Source organism: Podarcis raffonei, chromosome 5, assembly GCF_027172205.1.
Source record: "Podarcis raffonei isolate rPodRaf1 chromosome 5, rPodRaf1.pri, whole genome shotgun sequence".
Lineage (NCBI taxonomy): Eukaryota > Metazoa > Chordata > Lepidosauria > Squamata > Lacertidae > Podarcis > Podarcis raffonei.
Genome location: NC_070606.1, coordinates 92995676 through 93021816, shown reverse-complemented (window position 1 = coordinate 93021816; position 26141 = coordinate 92995676). Strand labels below are relative to the sequence as shown.

General features: G+C 47.2%; 1 protein-coding gene across 12 annotated transcripts in view; it reads left to right on the top strand.

Annotated features, from left to right (window-relative positions):
* The window catches only part of MCF2L2 (MCF.2 cell line derived transforming sequence-like 2), a 228299-nt gene that overhangs the window by 185605 nt on the left and 16553 nt on the right, over positions 1–26141 (top strand). For 7 of the 12 annotated variants that reach the window (XR_008330737.1, XM_053390639.1, XM_053390643.1 and 4 more), the window contains exons 22-27: positions 572–793; positions 4382–4474; positions 5437–5515; positions 8398–8470; positions 16944–17053; positions 21345–21440. Coding sequence is in view for 11 of the 12 variants with exons in the window: in XM_053390639.1 (XP_053246614.1) it covers positions 572–793; positions 4382–4474; positions 5437–5515; positions 8398–8470; positions 16944–17053; positions 21345–21440 (673 nt within the window). In the remaining variant the exon portion in view is untranslated. The remainder of the gene's footprint in view (positions 1–571; positions 794–4381; positions 4475–5436; positions 5516–8397; positions 8471–16943; positions 17054–21344; positions 21441–26141) is intronic. The other 5 variants (XM_053390647.1, XM_053390645.1, XM_053390649.1 and 2 more) reach the window with 1 other exon arrangement.

The window sequence follows — 26141 nt, the reverse complement described above, 5'->3', positions numbered from 1 at the left end:
TGCCCCAGGTACTTTGATGTCAGCAGTGTGTCAAATCAGCTCAACATTCCACTTATGCTGGCTGACAAAACAGGAAGTGATTTCCGTCAAAGGGATCATGACCCGGGGGATAATTAGAAAGTGGAACCTTTTTTCTTGGTGGTGGGGGTGTGCAGGGACGGAGGAAGGGGGTGCGGTGGGGGCAGACCGCCCTGGGTGTCTTCGCTGAGGGGGGTGACACTTGGCAGTTGTGGGTGGGCAACGCGCCGAATGTCCACCATCAGCAGCTCGTTCCGCCCCCAGCTGCAAAGCGCATGCACCACTCTGTGTACCTGAGCAGCTATTCCACGCCTGGGAGGGCACCCTCTGTGCCCCACCCCTGCCCCCCTCGGGAGCACGCCTGCCCTGGGCAGCACGGGCATATGCTCTGCCGCTGGGTGTGTGGAGTCTCAATATAAAAAACAAGGACTCATGGGGCACCTTAGAGGCTAACAGATGTATTAAGGCATAAGTTTTCATGGACTATAGCTATTTAGTCAACTGACTTATGGGTTAGCATCTTCCTTCGTACAATTCTTCCCTCTTTCATTAGGGAGATGTGCACGAGCTTGGGAAACTGCTCCTGCAAGGCTCCTTCAACGTTTGGACGGACCACAAGAAGGGTCACAACAAAGTGAAAGATTTAGCCAGGTTCAAGCCAATGCAACGGCACCTCTTTCTCTATGCAAAGATCCTGCTGTTCTGCAAGAAGCGCGAAGAGAATACCGATGGCCACGAGAAGTCTCCTTCGTACAGCTTCAAAAATTCTCTAAAGGTAAGTGGTTTGTCGTGGTTGAAAACGATGTGGAAATCTGCAAGCCACCAACTGTTTTAAAGCGCACATCTGGAATACCACTGGGATATCGGAAGCTGCCTTCTACCTTGGTTATTCTAATGGCATCACTGGCACTGATCAGCAGCAGCTCTTAAGGGTTTCAGACAGGGGTTAATTCCGGGGACTGCGGGGAGACAGCAGAGTTGAACCTGCAAAGTTCTGCATGCGAAACAGATGCACTACCACTGAGCCTACCAATATGGCCTGGAATAAACTTGTGCCTGCCTGCTGCCTGTAGAGAGCTGTAGATGGGAGGAATACTGTTATGTACTGAGCTTGGGTCCTAGAACAATAGGCAGGTAGGATCCTAGAATGCAACAACCGATTGGACTGCAGGAGCAGCCCAATCAGGCTCCAGTAGGGAAGCAGAATCAGCCAATTACACAGGACCTATTGTGTAAATAATGTATATAAAGCCAGTGCTTTGGGGGGAAATTCATTCACTGTTCTGACGAGCTGCAATAAAGAGCATGAAATCACTACACGACTCTGAGTATATTTCAAATACCCTCACCTTTTTTGGTGGAGAGTACTGGAGACTTGTTCCCCCACTTACATTCTTGTGTCAGGCAGCTGTTGAAAGAGCAGAGCCAGTTTTGAAAAATGCAAGTTGTCCAATATTAGGAAGTAGTTTCATTTGTTGTTGTTTAGTCGTTTAGTCGTGTCCGACTCTTCATGACCCCATGGACCAGAGCACGCCAGGCACTCCTGTCTTCTACTGCCTCCCGCAGTTTGGTCAAACTCATGCTGGTAGCTTCGAGAACACTGTCCAACCATCTCGTCCTCTGTCGTCCCCTTCTCCTTGTGCCCTCCATCTTTCCCAACATCAGGGTCTTTTCCAGGGAGTCTTCTCTTCTCATGAGGTGGCCAAAGTATTGGAGCCTCAGCTTCAGGATCTGTCCTTCCAGTGAGCACTCAGGGCTGATTTCCTTCAGAATGGATAGGTCTGATCTTCTTGCAGTCCATGCAGTCAAGAGTCTCCTCCAGCACCATAATTCGAAAGCAACAATTCTTTGGCGATCAGCCTTCTTTATGGTCCAGCTCTCACTTCCATACATCACTACTGGGAAAACCATAGCTTTAACTATACAGACCTTTGTTGGCAAGGTGATGTCTCTGCTTTTTAAGATGCTGTCTGGATTTGTCATTGATGAGCCCCTTACCCTAAAAAGGGGCATTTGCAACCTAATACCTTTGGGTCCTGAAAGGGCTTCTTCAGGAGGGGATGTACTACGGTCTCCTTCAAAGCAGTTGGAACCATTCCCTCTCAGAATGCTGCATTCATCCCTCCAGCCAACCCCCCTCTTCGAGATTATGGAAGCCAAGATGTGCAGGGGTTCGCAAGGTCTGTGGTCTGCTGAACCCTGCAAGTATTCTGTCCACATCAGCAGGCTATACGAGAACTCAAACTGATCCCACAAGGTGTAACTAAATGGAACTCTAGCGATAGTGCCAGGATTTGCGTTAACCGCAGTGTCCTTCATGCCAACCAACTCCGTGAAACTTTATTTGCCCCGGGGCAAAAGAAAAGTGCTCAGACATGGCACTTTAAATCATGGGTGTGAGTCTAGAAATGCTGCACAAAAAAGTCTCTGGCAATAGGGCACACAGCTTGTGGGTGGATGTGCAGGGCAAGCTGCCTGGCATAGACAGCTCTGTCCTTCAACACCTTGCCATTCCTTTCCGCCTCCCAGTATCTGCCACCTGAGGCAGCTTTCTCACTCTGCCAAACAGTAGGACCGGCCCAGGAAGGGTCAGTAGAGCCTTTGAGCTCCAGGGCTACTGAAGCCATACCTCTTTATATGTGGGTGGCGCTGTGGACTAAACCACAGAGCCTAGGGCTTGCCAATCAGAAGGCAGGCGGTTCAAATCCCTGCAATGGGGTGAGCTCCCATTGCTCGGTCCCTGCTCCTGCCCACCTAGCAGTTTGAAAGCACGTCAAAGTGCAAATAGATAAATAGGTACCGCTCCAGCGGGAAGGTAAATGGCATTTCTGTGCGCTGCTCTGGTTTGCCAGAAGCAGCTTAGTCATGTTGGCCACATGACCCGGAAGCTGTACTCTGGCTCCCTCGGCCAATAAATTGAGATGAGCACCACAACCCCAGAGTCATCCGCGACTGGACCTAACGGTCAGGGGTCCCTTTACCTTTTTACATCTTTAGGAACCACCCTTTTTATGATTATAAAGTGTTTAAAACTGTTTTTAATTGCTGTAACCCACCCCAAGAGCTTAGATTGAAGGGCAGGTAATGCAGTCAGTTAAAACAATAGCAACGGTGACAACTAAATTTGTCTTGCAAACTCTACATAGTCAAGGAGGATAATTCTTCATCTTTCTTGTTTTAGAACTGATTTTAGCATTGTGTTTCCACGCTTGGCTTTGGGTTGCTGTTTTGTTTTTTTATCGGAGTGAGGGAAACTGTACAACTTCTGCCTTCACATGGAAGAAGAAGGGGGATTGTACACTGTAAACAAAAGAAGCAGCAATTTCAGCTTTGTTTTCACTGGTGCTTGTAGCATTTCAGCGTCACTTCTTGTGTAAGACTTTCGGTAATACAGCAGGCTCTGCCTGCTTTTGAAGTATTTTCTTGGCCCCAGGAGAAAAAATCCAGTTTCATAAACAGTCTGACCTGCTAAGCTAAGATTTGAGGCATGATCCACCATGCACTTGCCTGTGATCAGACCTTTTGTAGATCCCCATCGTTCAACCCGGACACTGAGGTCCAGCGCCGAGGGCCTTCTGGCAGTTCCCTCACAGCGAGGTTACAGGGAACCAGGTAGAGGGCCTTCTTGGTAATGGCTCCCGCCCTGTGGAACACCCTCCCATCAGATGTCAAAGAAATAAACAACTATCTGACATTTAGAAGACATCTGAAGGCAGCCCTGTTTAGGGAAGTTTTTAATGACGGATGTTTTAATATATTTTTAATCTTTTGTTGGAAGCCGCCCAGAGTGGCTGGGAAAACCCAGCCAGATGGGTGGGGTATAAATAATAAATTATTATATCATGTTGATGATTATTTAGATTTATATACCACCTTTATCTTCCAAGGAGATCAAGATGGTGCACATGGTTCTCTTCCTCCCCATTTCATCCTTACAACAGTTTATATATAAACTGAGGCAATGATACATGGTCTCTGTGCGAGTGGGCTTGGATATCGTGGAGTCGACAGGCCAGGCACATTCATAGAATTGTAGAGCTGGAAGGTATCATGAGGTCCTGTCTAGGTCAGCCCCCTACAATGCAGGAATCTCTTTGCCCAAACCATGACCCTGAGATTAAGAGCCTCCTGCTCTACCAACTGAGCTATCCTATTTGCGCTCTTACCTTGTCTTTTTATCTTGTGAACTGCCCCGAGATCTTGTGATGAAGGGCAGTATATAAATCTTAACAACAACAAATGCATGTTGTGCTGATTTCATGTGCTCAGTTATATGAACTAAAAAGGGTTAGGGAAGGCAATATCATTCTATATTGCGGAGGCAAAATATTGTGTTCTACATTCAAGGTTCTCTTTTCAACAGATGAGCACGGTTGGCATTACTGAAAATGTCAAAGGCGATAACAAGAAATTTGAGATCTGGTACAACGGCAGAGAAGAAGTCTATATTATTCAGGTACTGTAAGTCATGCTTTTTCTGATCTCCACCTGCCTTTCCTCTAATCTACTCCCAGATATTATTAATTCCACCGGTGTGATAGTTGGGCGGGTGTGGAGATGACAGAGGGAAAGAGAACCTGATGGGAGTCACACATGGCTCCCAAGACATAAGACATGTCTCAAAAGAGCATAAGCCGAGGTGTTCCTAGCTAAGATCTCCACAGCTGCAAATTCACTAGACAGTGTTAAGTAAGCCACTATTTGCTTAGGGTTAAATGGCACATTCCATCCCCACCATATGCCTTTTAATTCATTTACTTATTTATTATTGTATTTATATCCCACCTGTCCTCCGAGGAGCTAAAGGTGGTGAACAAAGCTCTCCTTATCATCACAACAACCTGCGAGGAAGCTAGGCCAGACTGAGAGACAGTTGCTGTCCCAGGCTACCTCAGGGAACTTCAAGGCTGTGGACTCTTGTCTCCTAGGGCTCAGTCCAGCTTTCCCCTCACAAATTCTCCCCACTCCACACACCAGTTGCCTTGCTCCTAGCTGTCTGTGATGGAACATGCTCATTTACCCCATGCTTCAGGTAGGCTTTAAAAAAAAACATTCCCCAGGTGCCCAATTATTCATCCAGGCAGATTTTCATTCAGCACATTTTCTTTTTTTAAAAAACAGCAACACACAATATTCTCCTTCCTCACTGAAACTCTGCTCCAAGCCAAAAGAGGGGTGGATTTAGCTTCTTCACTGAACCTTTTGCCTACAGAAATCATTTTTTGAGGACGGATGTCATCAACAGAAAGGGGAGGAATCGTATATCTGTGGGTGCAGATTTCCTGGTGGAGAAATACTCTCATGATCTGAAAGAGGGCATATGGCAGCGCAGATGAATTCACATGAACTATTCAAGGCTATTCAAGGTGACTGCCTGGATCACTTGTGATTTACATCTGTCCTTTTTTCCTCCCCTAGGCTGCTTCCGTGGAGCTGAAGAACACCTGGGTTTCTGAGATTAGAAAGGTCCTGACGGGACAACTGGAAGCTTGCAGAGGTAGGGCACTGCGGAGGGAATGGTCTGATATGTGTGCGTCACAGCTGTGTTCCCCATCCCTCCCTTTTCGGAAGGCTTAATATTTCCCAAACTGCGTGTCACAATTCTTCATGCAATGAACAATAAATTAATTATATTTTTATAGGTCCTTTTGAGCTCACAGATCCACCCACTGCTGTGCCTGTCCACTGTCTCTCTGTGTGAGTCACTGTTCTGGCCTTGCCGTCACCTAATCAGGCTCCTTGGGGAGGTTTGTTTTGCTGCAGCTCTGCCTTGATCAGCTCATTTAATCTCTCCTGAATTTCCATCAATCTCAACCCGTAGTTTTGCCTGGTGGGGCTGATGGGAGTTGTAGTCCGAAATGTCTGGAGGGCACCAAAGTTGGCGCAGGCTGGGTTAAAGCTGTGTGCTGCATGCTTCCTAGGAACGACACAGCTCTGACACTTGCTGTTGACATTATTGACAGCTTCTGCATTTATACCATCATGAGTGTGTACACACTATGCATTTGAATCCTATGGCCTCCCCCTAAGAATCCTGGGAACTGTAGTATAACCCCCAGGATTCTTTGGGAAAAGCAATAATGCTTCTCACATATGGTGTGTTTGGCATTACTGAAAATGTCAAAGGCGATAACAAGAAATTTGAGATCTGGTACAATGGCAGAGAAGTAGTCTATATTATTCAGATACTGTAAGCCATGCTTTTTCTGATCTCCACCTGCCTTTCCTCTAATTTACTCCCAGATATTATTAATTCCACTGGTTGGCCCTCAGCTATCAAAAGAGCAGGAAACATTGACATTGTGGAAGGGGCTGTAAGTCGGGCTTTCTTGCAGAGCATTCCAGCTGTGCTTTGCTCCTGAGAAACTATTTTACAGTGGGTGGGAGGGGAAGCATGTGAGGACAAAGTGATTCCTGTCCCTCTCTTCTTGCGACAAATCACTCAACTGACATTGAGCCAGGTGACGTTGGAGGATACCTCTGCCAGATGCAACTCATATGCCTGGGAGAGAGCATCCCTGTCCTTCAGGTACACCCGTCTCCTTTGTCACTGGATTTCCATCCAGGCTGTAACATTCGAATCCTGCCTATGCGCATAAAATCTAGGTCACACAGTCATGAATGGAATCCAGCAATTGGCCACATGATCTGGGCCTACGCGTATTGCGTTTTACATGCGTAGGTAATATGAACTGTAACCTGCATTCGGCATCTGAAGATGCCACAGGCAAGACAGGCATGTTCACAGATGAAAAAAGGAAGATCTTATTTGCACATCGCATATTAAAACTATGTGATTCATACCATTCTGGTAGCCGCCAGCAAAGAGTGGCTTTAAAAGTGGGTTAGACAGATTCACGGTCATCAGCGGCGACTCACTGTGATGGCTGTGCCTTTGCTGTAATTGTTGCATGCTGTATTCTCTAATGCAAACGAAGATATATCTCAGTGCAACCATGTTAAGCGGTTTGAAGATGAAAGTGAATAAAAACAATGTTCCAAAAAACTTCAAACCTGCAGGCAAACAGGAAGGGGGGATTAAAAATACATTAAAGCATTGGTCATTAAAAACTTCCCTAAGCAGGGCTGCCTTCAGATGTCTTCTAAAAGTCAGGTAGGTGTTTATTTCCTTGACATCTGATGGGAGGGCAGACACTACTACTGAGAAGGCCCTCTGCCTGGTTCCCTGTAACTTGGCTTCTCGCAGTGGGGGAACTGCCAGAAGGCCGTCGGCGCTGGACCTCAGTGTCCAGGCTGAACAATGGGGGTGGAGACGCTCCTTCAGGTATACTGGACCGAGGCTGTTTAAGGCTTTAAGGGTCAGCACCAACACTTTGAATTGTGCTTGGAAACGTACTGGGAGCCAGTGTAGGTCTTTCAAGACCGGTGTTATGTGGTCTCGGCGGCCGCTCCCAGTCACCAGTCTAGCTGCCGCATTCTGGATTAGTTGTAGTTTCCAGGTCACCTTCAAAGGTAGCCCCACGTCGAGCGCATTGCAGTAGTCCAAGCAAGAGATAACCAGAGCATGCACCACTCTAGCAAGATAGTCCAGCAAAATGCTTTTCATTTGGCAGACGGAGGGCACAGTCCCCTGCCCTTCTGCACCCACCACCTGAGGCACGTGGCCCAATGAGGTTCATGATTCATCCGGCCCTGTTAGCTCAAGAACCTGGGCATGGTGTTCATATCTGCCTGGTTCACACATACTACTAAAACTGTGGGTTATTGTTAAGTGTGAACCCTGCCCAATAGCTTAACTCTGGTTTCTTTACTCTCTGGTGATCTGAAGCCATGGGCTGTTTCTGGCTTAGAAACCTCGGTTTGTTTTAACCACGGCCTGATGTTGCATGTGAACACAGCACCCTTCATTAACCATGGTTTGCTTGGTCACCTGGCCATGAAGTCAGACCGGCTGGAAGACAAACTTTGGAAAGCTATGCTATGATTGGTTTGATTGCCTGTTGGGCAACTCATAGTTAACTCGTAGTATGTGTGATCTAGGTCACTCTCTTTGTGCTTGTGCACAACAAATCACATAGGGCGGCACTTAATAATATTTTTTATTATTTATACCCTGCCCATCTGGCTGGTTTCCCCCAGCCACTCTGGGCGGGTTCCAGCACATATAAAATCATAGGAAAGCACATTTAAAACTTCCCGATACAGGGCTGCCTTCAGATGTCTTCTAAAAGTTGTGTATTTCCTTATCTCCTTGACATCTGATGGGAGGGCGTTCCACAGGGAGGGTACCACTCAGAGTGAACTTATTAAAATTAATAGACTTAACTTAGTCATGGTCATTAATTTCAGTGGGTCTATGATGAGTAAAACTTCGTTGAAAGCTGCACAAATCCAACCTTTCCTTGTTTTCTTCAACAGAGGCAAGCCAACTACACCAAAGAATCACCGAGAGTGTGTATCATGCACCCATGAATTCATTCAGCTCCTCCAGGTAATTGCTGTCTAGTATGCTATTTTATAGTACAGTGGTGCCTCGGGTTACATACGCTTCAGGTTACATACGCTTCAGGTTACAGACTCCGCTAACCCAGAAATAGTACCTCGGGTTAAGAACTTTGCTTCAGGATGAGAACAGAAATCGCACAGCAGGAGGCCCCATTAGCTAAAGTGATGCTTCAGGTTAAGAACAGTTTCAGGTTAAGAACGGACCTCCAGAAAGAATTAAGTACTTAACCCGAAGTACCACTGTATGCTGTTTCATTTTTGAAAGCACATGGGTGCCATACAATCCACCTTCACTGCAGAGCGTACCAGATATACATACATACATATATAATTTTAGGGTGGCGCTGTGGTCTAAACCACCGAGCCTAGGACTTGCTGATCAGAAGGTTGGCGGTTCGAATCCCTGCGACGGGGTGAGCTCCCGTTGCTCGGTCCCTGCTCCTGCCCACCTAGCAGTTTGAAAGCACATCAAAGTGCAAGTAGATAAAAAGGTACAGCTGCCTCGGCCAGTAAAGTGAGATGAGCGCCACAACCCCAGAGTCGTTCACGACTGGAGTTAACGGTCAGGGGTCCTTTACCTTTACCTTTTTATGCCACCTTTCTACAGTTCAAACCATGCTCAAGGCTGCTTACAACATGGGGGAGGATGTTTATTGATTTGTTGTTGTTTATATTATGTATTTTGTGGTTTTATATTGTATTTTAATGTTGTGGACCACCCTGAGATCTACAGATGAAGGGCCGTATACAAATTTAATAACAAATACATAAATATTTAAATGCATAAATAAAAAAATACGGAACTGCAATGTGACAAAAAGTCATGCCGTAATAATAATAATAATAATAATAATAATAGAAGATATAAATACATAAATAAATAGTACACAAACTGAACAATTTTCACATAAATCACAAGATCTGAAATACAGATACAAAAAACCACCAGCAGCAGCCGCAGCAGCAACCGCAACTCTCCCCGCAACAACACCCAAACCTAAGCATCTTTAGCAGCAGCCTCAGGTTTTGTAGGTGGAGTCAGTCGGGGCTCCTTCCTCCGGAGCCAAGTGGAACAAGACCTGCAAGGCAAGGGGCAGTTCTTCCAGGACTCACAGCCAAGATATAACCAGGACAACGGGAGAATAGCACCTTGGGTGGGGCCGCTTTGCATCTCAAATTGCTTCACACCTAGAGGCTCATGGAATATACTGAAAACCAGGAAGTCTGATTAAATTGATTAGCAGCCTGGTGTGCTGTGGGAGCCTGTTGCCACCTCCTCGTCCTGCTTGCTCAATCCTATCTGCCCACTATTGCTAAACTGTTCCTCACACAGTGCAGGCACCTTTCCTCTGGTGCCTCTGGTGTTCCCTGCTTATTGCTCCATATATTCTGGAGTCGTTGCCTGATTCCTCCCTTCTTTGCTCATGTACAGTGGTACCTTGGTTTACGAACTTAATCCGTTCCGGAAGTCCGTTCTTAGACCAAAGCGTTCTTAAACCAAGCTCTGCTTTCCCATAGCAGCGAGGGATTCAATTTACAAATGGAACACACTCAACAGGAAACAGAACATGTTCTGCTTCCAAGGCAAAGTTCAAAGACCAAAACACCTACTTCCAGCTTTGCAGCGTTCTTAATCCAAGTTGTTCATAAACCAAGCTGTTCTTAAACCAAGGTACCACTGTATCTGCTAGGGGCTCTTTCAGAACGCCACCTATCTCAGTCTCCACTTGCTGCCCCTTTCCCCAGTAGTCACTTCTGTTAGATCCCAGTTAGATGCTGGTGGCGCGCTCGGTGGCTGTGCTGGAGCAGCTGGAGGGCAAGCTGCGTGCCCCTGCCCAGCCTTCTGCGTGCACGGGGTGCCTGCCGACCTGGCCTCGGACGATGGGCAGCAGCGCGTCGTGCACGCCACCTGGGAGCTACACGGGGACGAGCCGATGGAGCGGCTGCTGCTTGTCAACAATGCCAGTGAGCGGGTGGTGCCAAGACCCACTCCTGAGCGCGAGCAGAGTGCATTCCTCCTCCAGGTCTGGAGACAGCTGAGGGACCGGCTTGCAGGGCAGCTTCCTGCAGGGGCTGCTCTGCTTCCTTAGAAAGGCCAGATCTCCTCGGAAAGGGCTAAGGCAGGGCTTTAGGAGGATATACCACTAGGGATCAAACCTATCCATTCTGAAGGAAATCAGCCCTGAGTGCTCACTGGAAGGACAGATCCTGAAGCTAAGGCTCCAATACTTTGGCCACCTCATGAGAAGAGAAGACTCCCTGGAAAAGACCCTGATGTTGGGAAAGATGGAGGGCACAAGGAGAAGGGGACGACAGAGGACGAGATGGTTGGACAGTGTTCTCAAAGCTACTAGCATGAGTTTGACCAAACTGAGGGAGGCAGTGGAAGACAGGTGTTATGTACTGAAGTTCTCACCCTGGGCCAGCAGGGGGATACTGTAGATAGTTCAGGTCCACATATGCAAATAAGGGATCGAAAGTGACGTTCAGCTTGCGTCGCGTAGGCGAGTCGGTTTGTCTAATCGTGGTTCCAGACGGGCAGCGGCAGTTGGTGAGAGTGAAACAGGTTTCCTTGGCGGACTGGAGTGAAGACTTGGACTTGCGAGTCGGTGAAGGGGGGGTGTCAGATGGAGCCGATCGACAGACCTTAGCGATGTGGCCCCTTCTGGAACATTTCCAACAGATGGCGTCTCTGAATCGACACTTGGCACGGGAATGGTTGCCTCCGCAGCCCGCACATTCCAATTGGCCTTTGGACTTCTTTTGGAACTTCCTGCGCTCCCGCTTTGCCTTGTGCACGTCATCGTCTTCACTGGAGGATGCCTCATCACTGCTCGCCTCTTCATGATGCACTGGAACTGGCTTCCTAGCAAGACACGGGCTGCTGGCCTTGCGGATCTCCTTGGCGGAGCGTTCAGCAGCTTCTGAGGCCACGGCCTCCTCAATGGCTTTATGCAGTGTGAGGTTCTGGCTTGGCGAGGAGACACCGTTGCAGACAGATGTCCCGGACCCTGCAGACAATTCGATCCATCAGGGCATCGTCTAAGTCTCGGATATCACAGTGCATTGCAGCCTGTCAGAGGGCAGCAGTGTAGTTGTTAATTGACTCCCCCTCTGCCTGGTTCCGGTGGTAGAATGCATGGCGGGCAGCAATCTTGGACGGCTTTGGCGTGTAGTGGTTGCGGAGCTTCTCTTGAATCAGGAGTGCCTGGTGTGCACTGGTCCATGGGGTCACGAAGAGTCGGACACGACTAAACGACTAAACAACAACACTAGGGACATAAGCCACACATTAATAAATCTTTCTCCCAAGATCTGACAAAAGCTGCATCCTACAGATTTCTCTCCCTCTCCCCCTCCCCTTTCCCACCCACTTCTCCCTTTAATAGCTAAAACTTGGCATCTGCTATTTATAGTTTTTTTTGCCCCAGTGCATCAGCTTGAAGCTGCCAGGTACTTGGAGGTAAATTTCGCTGTGTGCGTTTGTAAATTTATTTGGAAAGATAAAGTGTAATCAGTGGATGGTGGGATTTTTGGGGGGAGGGGTGAAGGGATTTTCTTCCTTCCTTCCGGGAAAGAGATTTATTTGAACCAGGAGAAAGCCAGACGCCAGATCGTATTCTCCTCCCCTCCTCACACTTCAAAATTTTTAATTTTGATGGGTTTGTTCTCTTCCGATCCCCACCCCCTTTCCCTCCCCAGTTGCTCTGATATACTCATAAGACCACTGTGCATTTTAAGGAATCTATATTTTTTTAATCCTGATTATATTTTAGGTAAATCACATAGAGATTTATTTTGTATATAATTGTTTACAGATCTCTTTTTTACATCGAGACGTGTATTACTTATATAGATAAATATAAATGATATAGATAAATTCCACGCACATGGGCACCCAGGGAGCATATGACCAACTAGGTGCAGAAGTAATAAGCTCATATACAATCCTGACACACCATTTCAGAAATGTACGGGTCTGAAGAGGTGTTTAAATGTACGCCATTCCTCTGAAATCATGCTCTTTGGGACCATATGATGTCTGGCACCAGCCGTTTTATTGCTGCCATAAATTCTAACTGGGTAACATCTCTTCAGGGAAAGTGTCCTCGGGTTAGCAAGTTGGAAGAGCAATAAAGTAAAATGAGAAGTAATCCCAGTTTCCTTGGACTTTGAATATATATTTATTTTGGTGGTGGTGTTTGCAAAGAAACTGAGGCAGGGAAATAGCATAATAATAATAATAATAAATTTTATTTATATCCCGCCCTCCCCAGCCGAAGCCGGGCTCAGGGCAGCTAACAACAATAAAATAATACAACATTCTAAAATCATTTCATTATAAAATTAATTCAAATCAAATTGATGGCAACCATTGGGCTAGAGTTCTGTGAAGATTGCCAAAGGAGGGAGTCAGGCTGTGCCCTGGCCAAAGGCTTGGTGAAATAGCTCTGTCTTGCAGGCCCTGCAGAAAGATGTCACGTCCCGCAGAGCCCTAGTCTCTTGTGACAGAGCGTTCCACCAGATCGGAGCCACAGCCGAAAAAGCCCTGGCTCTAGTTGAGGCCAGCCTAACCTCTTTGTGGCCCGGGACCTTCAAGATGTTTTTGTTTGAAGACCGTAAATTCCTTTGTGGGACATACCAGAAGAGGTAGTCCCGTAGGTACGAGGGTCCTAGGCTGTATAGGGCTTTAAAGGTTAAAACCAGCACCTTAAACCTGATCCTGTACTCCACTGGGAGCCAGTGCAGCTGGTATAGCACCGGGTGAATGTGATCTCGCAGCGAGGACCCTGTAAGGAGTCTCGCCGTGGCATTCTGCACCCGCTGGAGTTTCTGGGTCAGTCTCAAGGGCAGCCCCACGTAGAGCGAGTTACAATAATCCAGTCTGGAGGTGACCGTCGCGTGGATCACAGTGGCTAGGTCAGGGCGAGAGAGGTAAGGAGCCAGTTGCTTAGCTTGGCGGAGATGAAAAAATGCCGCCTTTGTTATGGTTGCAATCTGCGCCTCCATGGAAAGGGAGGTGTCGAAGATTACACCCAAACTCTTAACGGATGTAAGGAAACATATGTAAGGAAACAGTTGGTCGGGGTGGCTCAGAGGCAAAGGGTGGAACCAAAGACCAAAGTGGCCAAGGCAACCCCCGCAGGGGGTTGGACTAGATGACCCCCGGGATCCCTTCCAACTCTACAATCCCATGATTCAAAGTTGGGGTTAACTTCTTATTAGCAAAAGCAGGATCTGCACAGGAGCATTGGGTCTGATGAACACAGCAACTCATCTCTGGCAGGCAGGGCCATTTTAAGCATATCCTGCGCCGTGGTGCAAAGATCACTCCGGCGCCCCTCCCCCTGTTTCCCAGAGTTGTTGACCTTTTCCCAAGCCTCTGCAGGGATCGCTCTTCTCCCGTGGAGGCTTTGGAGGTAAGCTGCACGCCCGCCTGCCATATGGTTGATGGGGCACAGCTGGCAGGCATGCAGGGAAAGGGGAGACCGCTGGCAAAACCACGCAGCTCCCCCACTCGCCCCTGAGAGGCTAGCTCCCAGGCGCAACGTGCCAGTAAGCTCAATAGGAAAGACGGCTCTGCTGGCAGGTCTTGTCCCCAGGAAGCAGTTGCGAAGGCTGAAGGCCCCTGCCTGCCCATGTCTGCCTAAGTCGCCTCCTCTTCAGGGTTCCCCACAAGGAATCTGAGACTGTGTCTGTGCGTCGCCAATATTGCTGCTTCATCAGCCTGATCATCTTCGATGCTGGCCGCCGCTGAGGAAGTGAAGCCTGCAGTGAGTTTTCTGGGCCTAATTGAAATCAAGAGCTTAGCTCAGTCGGTTAGAGTGTGGTGTTGACGATGCCAAGGGTGCAGGTTCGATCCCCGTAAGGGATTCGCCAAAATTTTGTGCTTGCACACAAAAAAGTCCCAGATCCAAACCTGCCATCTCATCCAGATGTTGTTGTTGTTAAGTTGTGTCCGACTCTTCGTGACCCCCTGGACCAGAGCACGCCAGGCACTCCTGTCTTCCACTGCCTCCCGCAGTTTGGTCAAACTCATGCTGGTTGCTTTGAGAACACTGTCCAACCATCTCATCTTATTTCGTCCCCTTCTCCTAGTGCCCTCCATCTTTCCCAACATCAGGGTCTTTTCCAGGGAGTCTTCTCTTCTCATGAGGTGGCCTAAGTTTTGGAGTCTCAGCTTCAGGATCTGTCCTTCCAGTGAGCACTCAGGGTTTATTTCCTTAAGAATGGATAGGTTTGATCTTCTTGCAGTCCATGGGACTCTCAAGAGTCTCCCCCAGCACCATAATTCTCATCCAGATAAGGCTGGGTATAAGCTTTTGTGTGCATGAACACGAAAGCTTATACCTAGAACAAACTTACTTGGTCTCTAAGGTGCTACTGGACAATATTTTTTAAATTTATTTCGACTGCATCAGACCAACACGGCTACCTACCTGAATCTAGATAAGGCTGGATAAGACTTCTGTCCGAAACCCTAGACAGCCACTGTTGGTCAGTGTGCATACACTAGATGGAACACATCCATTCAGATTTACATCCCACATTCCCATGCAGTTCGTGTGAGCCACATTGTACATGGATCAGGCAGACCTGTGAGCCACAGGTGTCGTTCTCCCTGCCACGTCTGCTTTGCCCCTTAGTTACCTCTGGTGACTAACTGCAGAAAAGAGCAGGAAATTTTGCAGCAAGACACTTTCCCTTCCTACCTACCATTCCAGAGAGCGGCTATTGTGCTGATGAGAGCAAGGTTTATGCAGCCTCTATGCAAACGAATTGGGCATGAGTGAGCCAAACTGCCTGTGTGAGCAGTTCAGTAGTAGGGGGGTTTTCCTTTAACTCCGAAGCAGTAACTGCTGTTGATTTGCGCATCCTGCACTCTGCTGAGAGCACCGCTGGCATTTGAGCCCTGCAGTTTGTAAAGCAGTATAATGGATGCATGTTCCAGAAGGCTGGCTGCGTTTCTGGTATCTCTGCACTATATGTTTAAACTATTTTAAACATTCATTCCCTTTCACGAAAAAATCATGCAGCCTGTAGTTCCCAGAGGGAGGCAATAGAGATGGGCAAATATGCCAATTTAAGTTTCTCTCGTTTCTCCAGATTTAAGTTCAGTTTGGCACATCAGTTAACAATAAAGGTAAAGGGACCCCTGACCATTAGGTCCAGTCATGACCGACTCTGGGGTTGCGGTGCTCATCTCGCTTTATTGGCCAAGGGAGCCGGCGTACAGCTTCCGGGTCATGTGGCCAGCATGACTAAGCAGCTTCTGGTGAACGCCGTTTACCTTCCCGCCTGAGCAGTACCTATTTATCTACTTGCACTTTGATGTGCTTTCGAACTGCTAGGTTGGCAGGAGCAGGGACCGAGCAATGGGAGTTCACCCCGTCACGGGGATTCGAACTGCTGACCTTCTGATCGGCACGTCCTAGGCTCTGTGGTTTAACCCACAGTGCCACCCGCGTCCCAGTTAACAATAGAGTTGCCATATTTCAAAAAGTAAAATTCCTGACACCCGCGAAGTTGTTGAGTTTTTTTAAGGAAACCCAACCCTAACATCTTTTTGAGCTGTTTCCGCTGCTTTTCCCATCCGGTTTTTCCCCTGCTGTATATTAGTGTTTCCCCTGACATTTTGCTGATTTGACATATGGCAAACCTACTTAAAAAAAACCAAACCTCATGAAAAATTGTCAGCATTTTCATGCATGTATCTCCTTGTCTTCACATTTTTGCAAGCAATCTCCCTTATTTAATACATTTGGGTATGCCATTTTCATTTATATGTGCATTTTTAAAGTCACACTTTCCTCTAATATATGCGTTTTTTGTACACCTTATTGGTTGGATAAGTTTTGCATTGCAAGATTTGGAGAGGTGCAAATTTCAAAGGATAGCTTCATTCCAGTTCGTGTACTGTATCAAAAAAATTGGACTTAGGGAAGTTTGCATTAAAATCTGAACTAAACCCAAATTTCTTCCCCATCCGCTAGTGCAATCTGCTAATTTTGTGAATGGTTTCTTATCTAGTTGTTTGGTCCACAGATGACTGAGCCTGGCTTGCTGCGCTTGTTTATATTACCATGCTCATTATATGCCCAGCAAATTATCTTCCATCTCTCATTGTACATTTTTACAGTCCAAAGCTCACTCTGACAGGAAGGTTTTTAACTGGGTTGACATTCATGGTGAGATGGCGAAACTGCAACAAGAGGACCATCTCTGATGGTGCCATGAGGGCTGGGCTTTAGGGCAGAGGACCTGGGCAGGAGGGCCCCCAGATGTAACAGGGCATGTTGAAGCAAGTGGAATAACAGAAACACGACACTCTGGAAAGGACCCTCCCTATAAGAGCACAAAGTCCAAAGTCTAGAAATCGCCTCAATGCACCATTGCACATTGATGCCCTTTTAGTGCCTATTTTAACAACGCTTGTTGCATTTCTTTTGTCTCTAAAGGTACGGCAGGAAGTCCATGAGTTTGTGCGAGAACAAATCTGAGCTCTCAAGCCTGGAAATGTCCAATAACCGGGACAGGAACATCAGCCCCAACGCCAGACAAAAAAGAGGTAGGCAGTGCAGAGACGGAAGAACTCTAAGGCAGAAACCTAGAGGAGATGGTGCGCATGCCATTTCCCTCTGCAAATTTCTCCTTTCCCACACCAGCAGTTTGACAAGAGGGCAGAAATTTGGGCTTCAAAGTGACCTGCATGAACTGCAGGGTGCCTTCTGGTCCTGATCCACACTTTGCAGGCACAACACACACAGGGATTTCTGGAAACACATTTGAATGACAACACAGGGCTTGCCCTCACTTCTGCTTGTCCCATGCCTAGAAAGCACGGGTTCAAGTGGTTTTCCACTTGACCTGCTCCTTTCCCAGGGGAAACCCACTCTTTGGTGCTAAATCAGAGCAAGCATCAATCCAAAGAAAACTTGAATTGTCGATTGCTCTTGGGGGAAGTTGCAGGACAAGAAGTGTGAATGAGCCTTTACTGAACTTGCCTTGGCTGTTATGCAAAGTGCTGGGCCACTTCACACAAGAATGGACAGGACATCCTTTCATCTCTTATCACTTGATTGCATGATGCTTGGGACTTCTATCACTTGGAACATCAAGTGATGAGTGCAAAATCCAGCGGTGGCTTGGGCACATAGTGCTGGACTTTCATGTCACATTGTATGCAGGCAGGCTTTCCCACTCAAGGCGCTTTTTAACTGGAGTTGCTGAGGATCAAACCTGTGGCCTTCTGTGCTCTGCTACTGAGCTAACGCTACTCCCTGAATGGTTACAATTTTGACACAGGGGCCATACATAGCTTTGACAGCAACTCAATCGACTGATGCTCTGTATTATCTCAACAGTATTGTCTCCCCTGACTAGCAGTGGTTCCTCAGGACCTCAGATAGAGGACTTCTGAAGCTAGCTGAACAGCCTTTTAGCTGGAGGTGCCAAGGGAGCAGAATCTGAATTCAACTGGCAGCTCATTTGCATGGTGGAAAGTTTATATCAGGCAAACATTTCTCTAGTTTACAGCAACTTGTTTTGCAAATGCTGTTATGCGGGGAGAGGGCACAAGGCAAACCACTCACCGTGTGGTCGTGTGAATTCTTCATTCATTCTCCAGTGAAAAACATGTACTGCAATTCCATTCATCTGAAGCATTCTGTAGATTTGGAGAGCAAGAGTGCTGTTACCTTAGGATTTTTCAAAATATCAGGCTACACATTATGCATTTAGTAAGCTAGCAGTTTCAGCCGTTTGAGGTTTGGTCAGTCTTGCCAAGTAGCAGATTCCAGACAATTTGAATAGCAGGAGAGCTGCTCCACAGTGTTAGCGGTATTTTTCAAACCACCCGTCCAATAGTTTGTGTGCACCCTCTGATGCACCCTCTGCTGGCTGAATTGGGATTTAATTTCATGTTCATGTCAGGGATCCTCAGTCATTTTGTGGCTGAAATTCTGCAAAAAGTCGTGAAAAGCTTGAACCTAGTTCACAGGTGTGTCATAAGGAAAAGCAATATGTTTCTTTAAAAAAAAGGGGGGGTAAATTAGTGTGCAAATGATGGCACTCTGGCATGAGCTAACCTAGATGACTCATCTCTTGCAGAAAAACAAGGATGGGCCATGGCGTTTTGGTTATAGTTGCTTTATGGCTCCCCAAGATAGTATTGCCAGGCAGTGCTGACTCCAGGATATGGGGGGGGGCTTGGGCAAGACACCTTCAATGGACCCCACTTTTCCCCCTGGAATGCAGAACCTGTGGCCCTTCCATCTCTCATCAGCCCCAGCCAGCATGAAAGCCAGAGTTCAACATCTGGGGGACGGAGGGAAGAGCACAGGTTCCTCATTCCTGTTCTACCCCTTCATTGCCGTTGTTGTCTGTTGATGCTGCTCCTGTGCCTCGTCGTTGACCCTGCTGCTGGCAACGCCATTTCAGATTTCAAGGTAGAAAGCATTTCTCGGGGAGGGGAGAGTTTATGGTTAAATTACATGGAGATCCCCACTACGACCCAGAAAACCCCGTGTCTCAAATGTATGAGCAAGTCAGGTTAGCCAGAGCAGATCCTTGATCTTCTTTTGCCAGCAGTCAAAGGCAACCAGCCTCCCAAAGGGGGCCAGCTAATGGAACACCCACCAGATGTCAAAGAGAAGAACAACTACCTGACTTTTAGAAGACATCTGAAGGCAGCCCTGTTTAGGGAAGCTTTTAATGTTTAACAGACCACTGTGTTTTAATATTTGTTGGAAGCCGCCCAGAGTGGCTAGGGAAACCCAGCCAGATGGGTGGGGTATAAATAATAAATTATCATTATTATTAAAACAAAATTTTTTTTTCCTTCCAGTAGCACCTTAAAGACCAACTAAGTTAGTTCTTGGTATGAGCTTTCGTGTGCATGCACACTTCTTCAGATACACTGAAACAGAAGTTGCCAGATCCCTCTATAGAGTGAGAAGGTGGGGAGGGGTATTACTCAGAAGGGTGGTGGGAATGGGTGATTGGCAGATAGCTGTGATGAGCCTGTTGACGACTCTTAACGACTGCAATAGGTCTTACAGGAAAAAGCAAGGGGTGAGAAGGTGAAAAATGGCTTTGTCATGTATAATGAGATAAGAAGTTATATGTATAATGAGATAAGAAGTTAATAATTATTATTATTAACACTCCTGCAGGCCCCACGGCCTCCTCCGGCACTGGAACAGCTATGCAGCATTCCTGGGAAGGAGTCCTGGGGTTCTGGGACTCACAGCTGCTGTCTTGTGAGCACCCGGTATAGCAGAGTAAAAGCAGCTCAGACGGAGATGAGGAGGTATCTGGGCATACCTACTTTATTTCTACTAATTACAGATTAAAGAACATAACAAACACATATGAGAGGAGCAGCCCTCATACAGACATCCCATCTTGTCGCAAGACAGAGCAGAAAGAAAAAGTACAATAGTACCAGAGACAGAAGTCACACAGACTAGCTTCCTTTCTCACGGAACAGAAAATAAACAAGAATCAGGTGATCCTTGCAATGGGAGGAGTGAAATGCTAACACCAGTGTGGTGTAGTGGTTAAGAGCAGTGGACTCGTAATCTGGTGAACCAGGTTCGCTTCCCCGCTCCTCCACATGCAGCTGCTGGGTGACCTTGGGCCAGTCACACTTCTCTGAAGTCTCTCAGTCTCACTCACCTCACAGAGTGTTTGTTGTGAGGGAGGAAGGGAAAAGGAGATTGTTAGCCGCTTTGAGACTCCTTAAGGGGAGTGAAAGGCGGGATATCAAATCCAAACTCTTCTTCTTCTTCAACCTTTTTGTATGCAGAAGCGTACAACATGGACACTGTGGTTATACAGATTTGTAGATATTTATCTTGATTTCAGTTGACAGATTCTTCTTCTTCTTCTTTTTTTGGTATTGAGTTTTCCCCGTGATTTTTTCTTTCAGCACAATATTATTTTTTGTAAGTAGCATTGTGAAAAGTCACTCAAACATCTGTAAAAATAAATAATACTTTGGGAGGATTTCCTGCGCCAGGGGCACCTGCAAGGAGACAGCTTTGCTTGGTCATGGCTGCTGGTGAGCGCATCATGAAGGAGGGCTTTCACCGTCATACTTGACATGCAGCTCATATTGTTACACTGGAAGCCCTATTTCAGAACAATCCCTGCATTGGGAATGGGGAACCTCAGGCCCTAAAGATTCTCCCCCAAGCTATAACCCTCACCAACCCTACTCCTCAAGTAACTGTGACTATGCCTGTTGCTTGCCTGGTTGGAGGATGGAGAGGTGTGATCGTTTGCAGAAACCTCTGGCTTTAGTGTGGTCTACTGCACAAGGGTAAGAGCCACACCCATTGCTCCACCCACTTTTGATTCTGGCTCCGCCCACCCTGGATGGTTGCCAGCAAGGGAATGTGGCCTTGATGCTTTAAAGGGTTCCACTCAATGGTCCATAATTCCGTGAGCAGCCTTGGGTGTTTTGTGGACACTAGGGTTTTTTTTGGTCTTTTTTAACTATTCACTTTTCACCTACTTTCCTGCTGACTTGTCTTCCTTTTGGAACTGTGTGTTCCCTCCCTCCCCACAAAGCACCTTCCCGCCTTCTCCATTTTGCTCCCAGGTGAAACCTAGCTAGTCAAATCTATCCCTTGCATAACAAGAAGGATGTTTGGCTCAGCTAGTTTGCTTCCTTGTTTCCACAGCCACCTTCCCAGCTAGTCCCTTGCCGCGCAAGCTCACGGCTGGCCAAGCGTTCCAACTTTTTAATCACCTCCCCCTTTCCACAAGCTCTTAACTTTGCTCTCTCCACAAGCTGCGAGGCTGACCCCTCTGCCCTGCCTCACCTCTCTCTCCCCTCTGCCTCTTTCTCCTAGCTGATTATTCCACCAGCCTTAATCTTGAGCGCTCAGCTCTTGCTAGAAAGCGGTTCACATTGCAAGGTCTTTCCAACCGCAGAGCTCCACCCAAAGGTAAAACCACCGCCACTCGCAGCGCTTGATCGCCAGCCACACGTCTCCCGAGCACGGTGTCCATCCCATAACGTCATCCATCGCACCCTGCAAGGGTGACCGCATCCCATCATAATGTCCTCGTCCGTCGTACCCATCCCCTAGCTTCACCCGGGCTGTGTTCACATGACCTGCTTAAAACACAGTGAGGCCATTTCCCCACGCTGCGTTTCAAACTGCATTTGCATGCTGTTGCACAAATCGGTACGGCAGGATACATTTCCCCCAAATTGCCCACTTTTCTGTCTGTACCACCAATGGGTGGAGAAGGGATGCGGATGTCTTCGTAGGGCTTACGTCTCCAAATCGGATTGAAGCTAGTTTGCAGGGAAATGCATCAAAACGCAATATTTCTCAAGGAACTACAGGATACATGTGGATTGCGGCTTCAAAGCAATGGGAGCACTCTGGATTCAGAGAGAACAGGGGGGTGTACACAGCCTCAGTGTTTTCTTCTTCTTTTTGATAGCTACTTGGTGGTGTTTTTCAAAGGTAGCAGCTCTGGATTTAGGATGGTGCAGGTGGTTCCCCACCCCCCGCAGGGCCCTGAGCCGAGAAGATGCAAAACTGAGAAGATCCAAAATTGAGACGATCCATTTGCGGGTGCCAATTTTTGGCCTCGCTCAGGGCGCCATAGTACGAAGGATTACCAAATCTGGGGGCACTCCCTGGTTTTACTCACCTGCCTCAGACATGCACAATAACTTCGCCTTCTCAATTTCTGTTGTCAGGCTGCTGTTAAAGGCCTGTTAAGAGGAGCGGCAACCCAAGCTTTTAAACAAATTCCCTCCTTTTTTAAAGAGCTGGAAAGAGCAACCAAAACGCTGGAGGGGCTGGAGCGTCTCCCCTATGAGGAAAGGTTACAACTTTTGGGGAAATTTTTAGTTAAGAGAAAAAACCAGTAAGAGGAGACACAGTAGAGGTCTAGGAAACCATACATGGGGGGGGAGGGGAGGAAATGAATAGAAAAAAGTTTTCCGTTGTCTCTCATAACACTATAGCCTAGAGCTGTCCAACGGAAGTGCTTCTTTACAAAGTGTAAAGTTAATCTATGGAATTTGCTCCCTCAAGAGGTAGTGATGGTCACCGACTTGGATGGTTTGAAAAGATGATTAGATGAATTTAGGAGGTGTAAGGCTTGTTGGGATGCTGCCGGGGAGACGGGGGCATCAGGCAAGCCCCCAGCGGCTCCAGCCCCCAGCCAGCAGCCGGGTGAACTCCGGTCTCCCTTGGAACAGCATCAATCCCTTGGAACAGCGACTCGTAGCTTCAGAAGCCTTCAGAAACTTGAGCACGCTTTATCAGCAGAGTGAATAAATCTTCACAATGGAAGTGGCGGACAGAGACATGTGTAAGCATTATTTACAGGCGTTTCTTCAGCATAGTTCAGGAACAAAGGGGAAAACATGTCTGCTTCCCTTCGTGTCCAAGCACACAGCAATAGAGCAAAAGCAATATACAAACGGAAGGTCCCAGCAAGCCTGTGCTGGAAGTAAACAGGCATGTGACACACAACAGTCACGCCTGTTCCTTTTAAGGTGGAATTGAACTATATCCTAACATCCACCCGTGACTGTGAGCCACGATAGTCATGTTCCACCTTCACTGTCAGAGGCAATAAGCCTTTGAATACCTATTGCTGGAAATTGCGAGCGGAGTGTTATTGTGTTCAAGTCAGGTTTTACTTGTGAGCTTCCCACAGGCACCTGGTGGACCACTGTGAGAACAGGATGCTGGGTCCAGCAGGGCTGTTCTTATGTCCTGGAGATGTTCTAGAAACGGTGCAGAAAAAGCTGGAGCAACTGCTATACGAGTCAAGACTAGAGCTTTTGTATTTGATCCACTTGCAAGCCGTACCGTATGTTATATTAGCTGTGTACCCTAAAACCCCAGTCCAGATTGGGACTCTGGCATGGGGGTAGTGGAGCTCTATGGAAAGGGCCTAGCTCAGTGGCAGAGCATCGGATGTACATGCAGAAGTTCCCTAGGTTCAATTCCTGGCATCTTCAGGGAAAACCCCCGTCTGAAAGCCTGGAACATCACTGCCAATCAGGATGGACAATCCTGAGCCCAGGTGGACCACAGAATCTTAGAATTGTGGAGTTGGAAGGGATCCTGAGGAGCACCTAGTCCAACCCCCTGAAGTGTAGGAATCTCTACCCAACTTCTAGGAATGGTCTTGGTCAGTATGAAGATAGCTTCCTGTGTTCCTAGTCTGTATTGAACTCCCTGTACCTCTAGTTTGTATATGGAGAGGAAGCTCACATTGATGCAAATGAGAGAGTCGTCATCGTCCCGTCCCCCCCGATGCAAATTACAAATATGCAGGGGGGGCTGATCCAGAATAAGACCCTCCCTCTATCTCCCAGCTACTTAGCTAATCTAACACATCATTTTGCCCTAAAAGTGATGGCCCAGCCTCCATGGTGGCATTGCAAGGTACAATTGTGTGGCATTGTATGAGGTACACAACTTAGGGTCCATCTCAAGGGAGATGCAGGATCAGATCTCCCAACATACTTTTTTTTAAAGCCTTAAGAACACCACTTAAGAGCACCATAAGAGGGCCTTCTTGGTAGTGGTGCCCGCCCTGTGGAACACCCTCCCATCAGATGTCAAGGAAACAAGCAACTATCTGATGTTTAGAAGACATCTGAAGGCAGCCCTGTTTAGGGAAGTTTTTAATGACGGATGTTTTAATGTATTTTTAATCTTTTGTTGGAAGCTGCCTGGAGTGGCTGGAAAACCCAGCCAGATGGGTGGGGTATAAATAAATTATTAGTATTAGTATTAGTATTAGTATTAGTATTAGTATTAGTATTCCAACAGGAGGGGACAGAGACAGGCAGGCACAACACGGACATTTGCCTTCCTCTTATATGTGGCTATTAACAGCTTTTTGGGTGGGAGAGGGGTTGATTTCAGTCACAAAAAAAGTCACGGGGGTAGGGAGAGAATTAACCTCCTCTCTCAGACCTCTGATCAAAATGGATTTATTTAGAGGTGTGCCGGCTGAGGCCAATGTGAGTTGTGGTCCAGCAACATCTGAAAAGCACCAGGCTGTTGAAGGCAGATTTAGGACACTTTTAGCTGGCTTTTCGTGAATATAAATTCCAGAGTGGGGAAATAAACGTGTGGCTAAAAAGGCATTGAGAGATCTAAGCAAGGGATCTCCTGTGCTAGGCAAAGTTTGCAGCTCGGATGCTTCAGCGCTTCACTGGTGGTAGTGCAGGATGCTACCCAAGCTAAGAACTGAACCCCTGGGCCTCATTCTGTGGAACTTTGTCCAGCGTAGTTACCTTGGGAGGCAAAACATGGTGGGTTGGTGCTGGGAGCTCACTGGACAGTAGATAAACACAGGGCTCAGTGAAGGAGGATGGAGGGGAGACAGAAATAACTTGGCCTACAAATTTTATTTTCAGAACTCTTGCCAAAGGCCTGTAATAAACCCCGAGCCAATTTCTATTTGGCCTTTCCAACATTCCAAACAGATACTAAATCCAGACGTGTAGGTATAAATATGCATGTGGAGTGTATTCAAGATCTTGCATAGATACTGGGCTGGCACAATAACTCTTTTTAAGTTGCCAGTAAATATGAATCCTCGCGGTGGTACTGCAAAGATGTTCGTTTGCCGTGCTGCACAAATCCTGCAGTTGATCAGCTTTTTCATGGAGCGCCTGTGGACAAGGCTGCGATCAGGCGACCTGTCATCTAGACAGTAATAAAATACATTTCACCCTGGACAAGGTTGTCACCAGGTGAACTGAGTGCCTGCTCCATCTGCTTTCCGGGTACTAACTATTGATGAGCAATTTCAAGGCATCATTCTTCCCCCTTCTTAGGGGTCATTACCTATAAACTGGACTGGACTGGCCAGCCCTTCTGGATTGGCCAGCCCTTCAAACCAAGAACTGTAAAGTAGGACAAAAGGCCATAGAGGCTGACATTTCAGTGACACAATAGGTCCTTCATCAGCAGAGTTCAGCCGGGCTGAGTGGAAGGATGCTTTTGTATGATCAAACCACGTCCAGGATTGCTCTGCCCAAGCTTCTGGGAAACCACAACAACTAAACTGGCATGAAACTGATACAGACCTGTAGTGTAGGTAGGCCTGCTTTTGCTGATCACATTGATTTTGAAAAAAATGCTGATCACCTTCTAAAGATCCTGCTCAGAACTGATTTTGCAGGCTTACTGCTTTCAGACGTTCATTTTCTCTCTCACACCTGCATGCACAAATAAATCATTAGAGTTTTCAGTACAGGCTTCTGCGCCAGCTAGATTTCCAAACTCACAGCTCAGTGTGTTACAGCATAAAACTTGATAGCATCTTAATGCTCATGAGAAAATGGCTTGTTTAGAAACTTTAGATGTTTGAAGACGCACTGGTGCTAACAGGATCGCCTGCAATCGCATTGCATCCGATTCTTTTGTTAGTTTGTGCTTCATCAGCTTTGAAAGGCCAGAAAGCAAACATTCCCGCTGGCAAATTTTGAAACCTGCATGCAGCTGTGTTACAACATGTATCATCTTGGCTGTCGTGCTCATCTTCATGTATTTAATAGGGCTTCACTCATGTTTAACAAAAAGTACTGCCTGCTGTGATCTCCTTTCAAACTGACCCTGCCTATGCAGATGGCACAAGTGCTGACTGTTTTC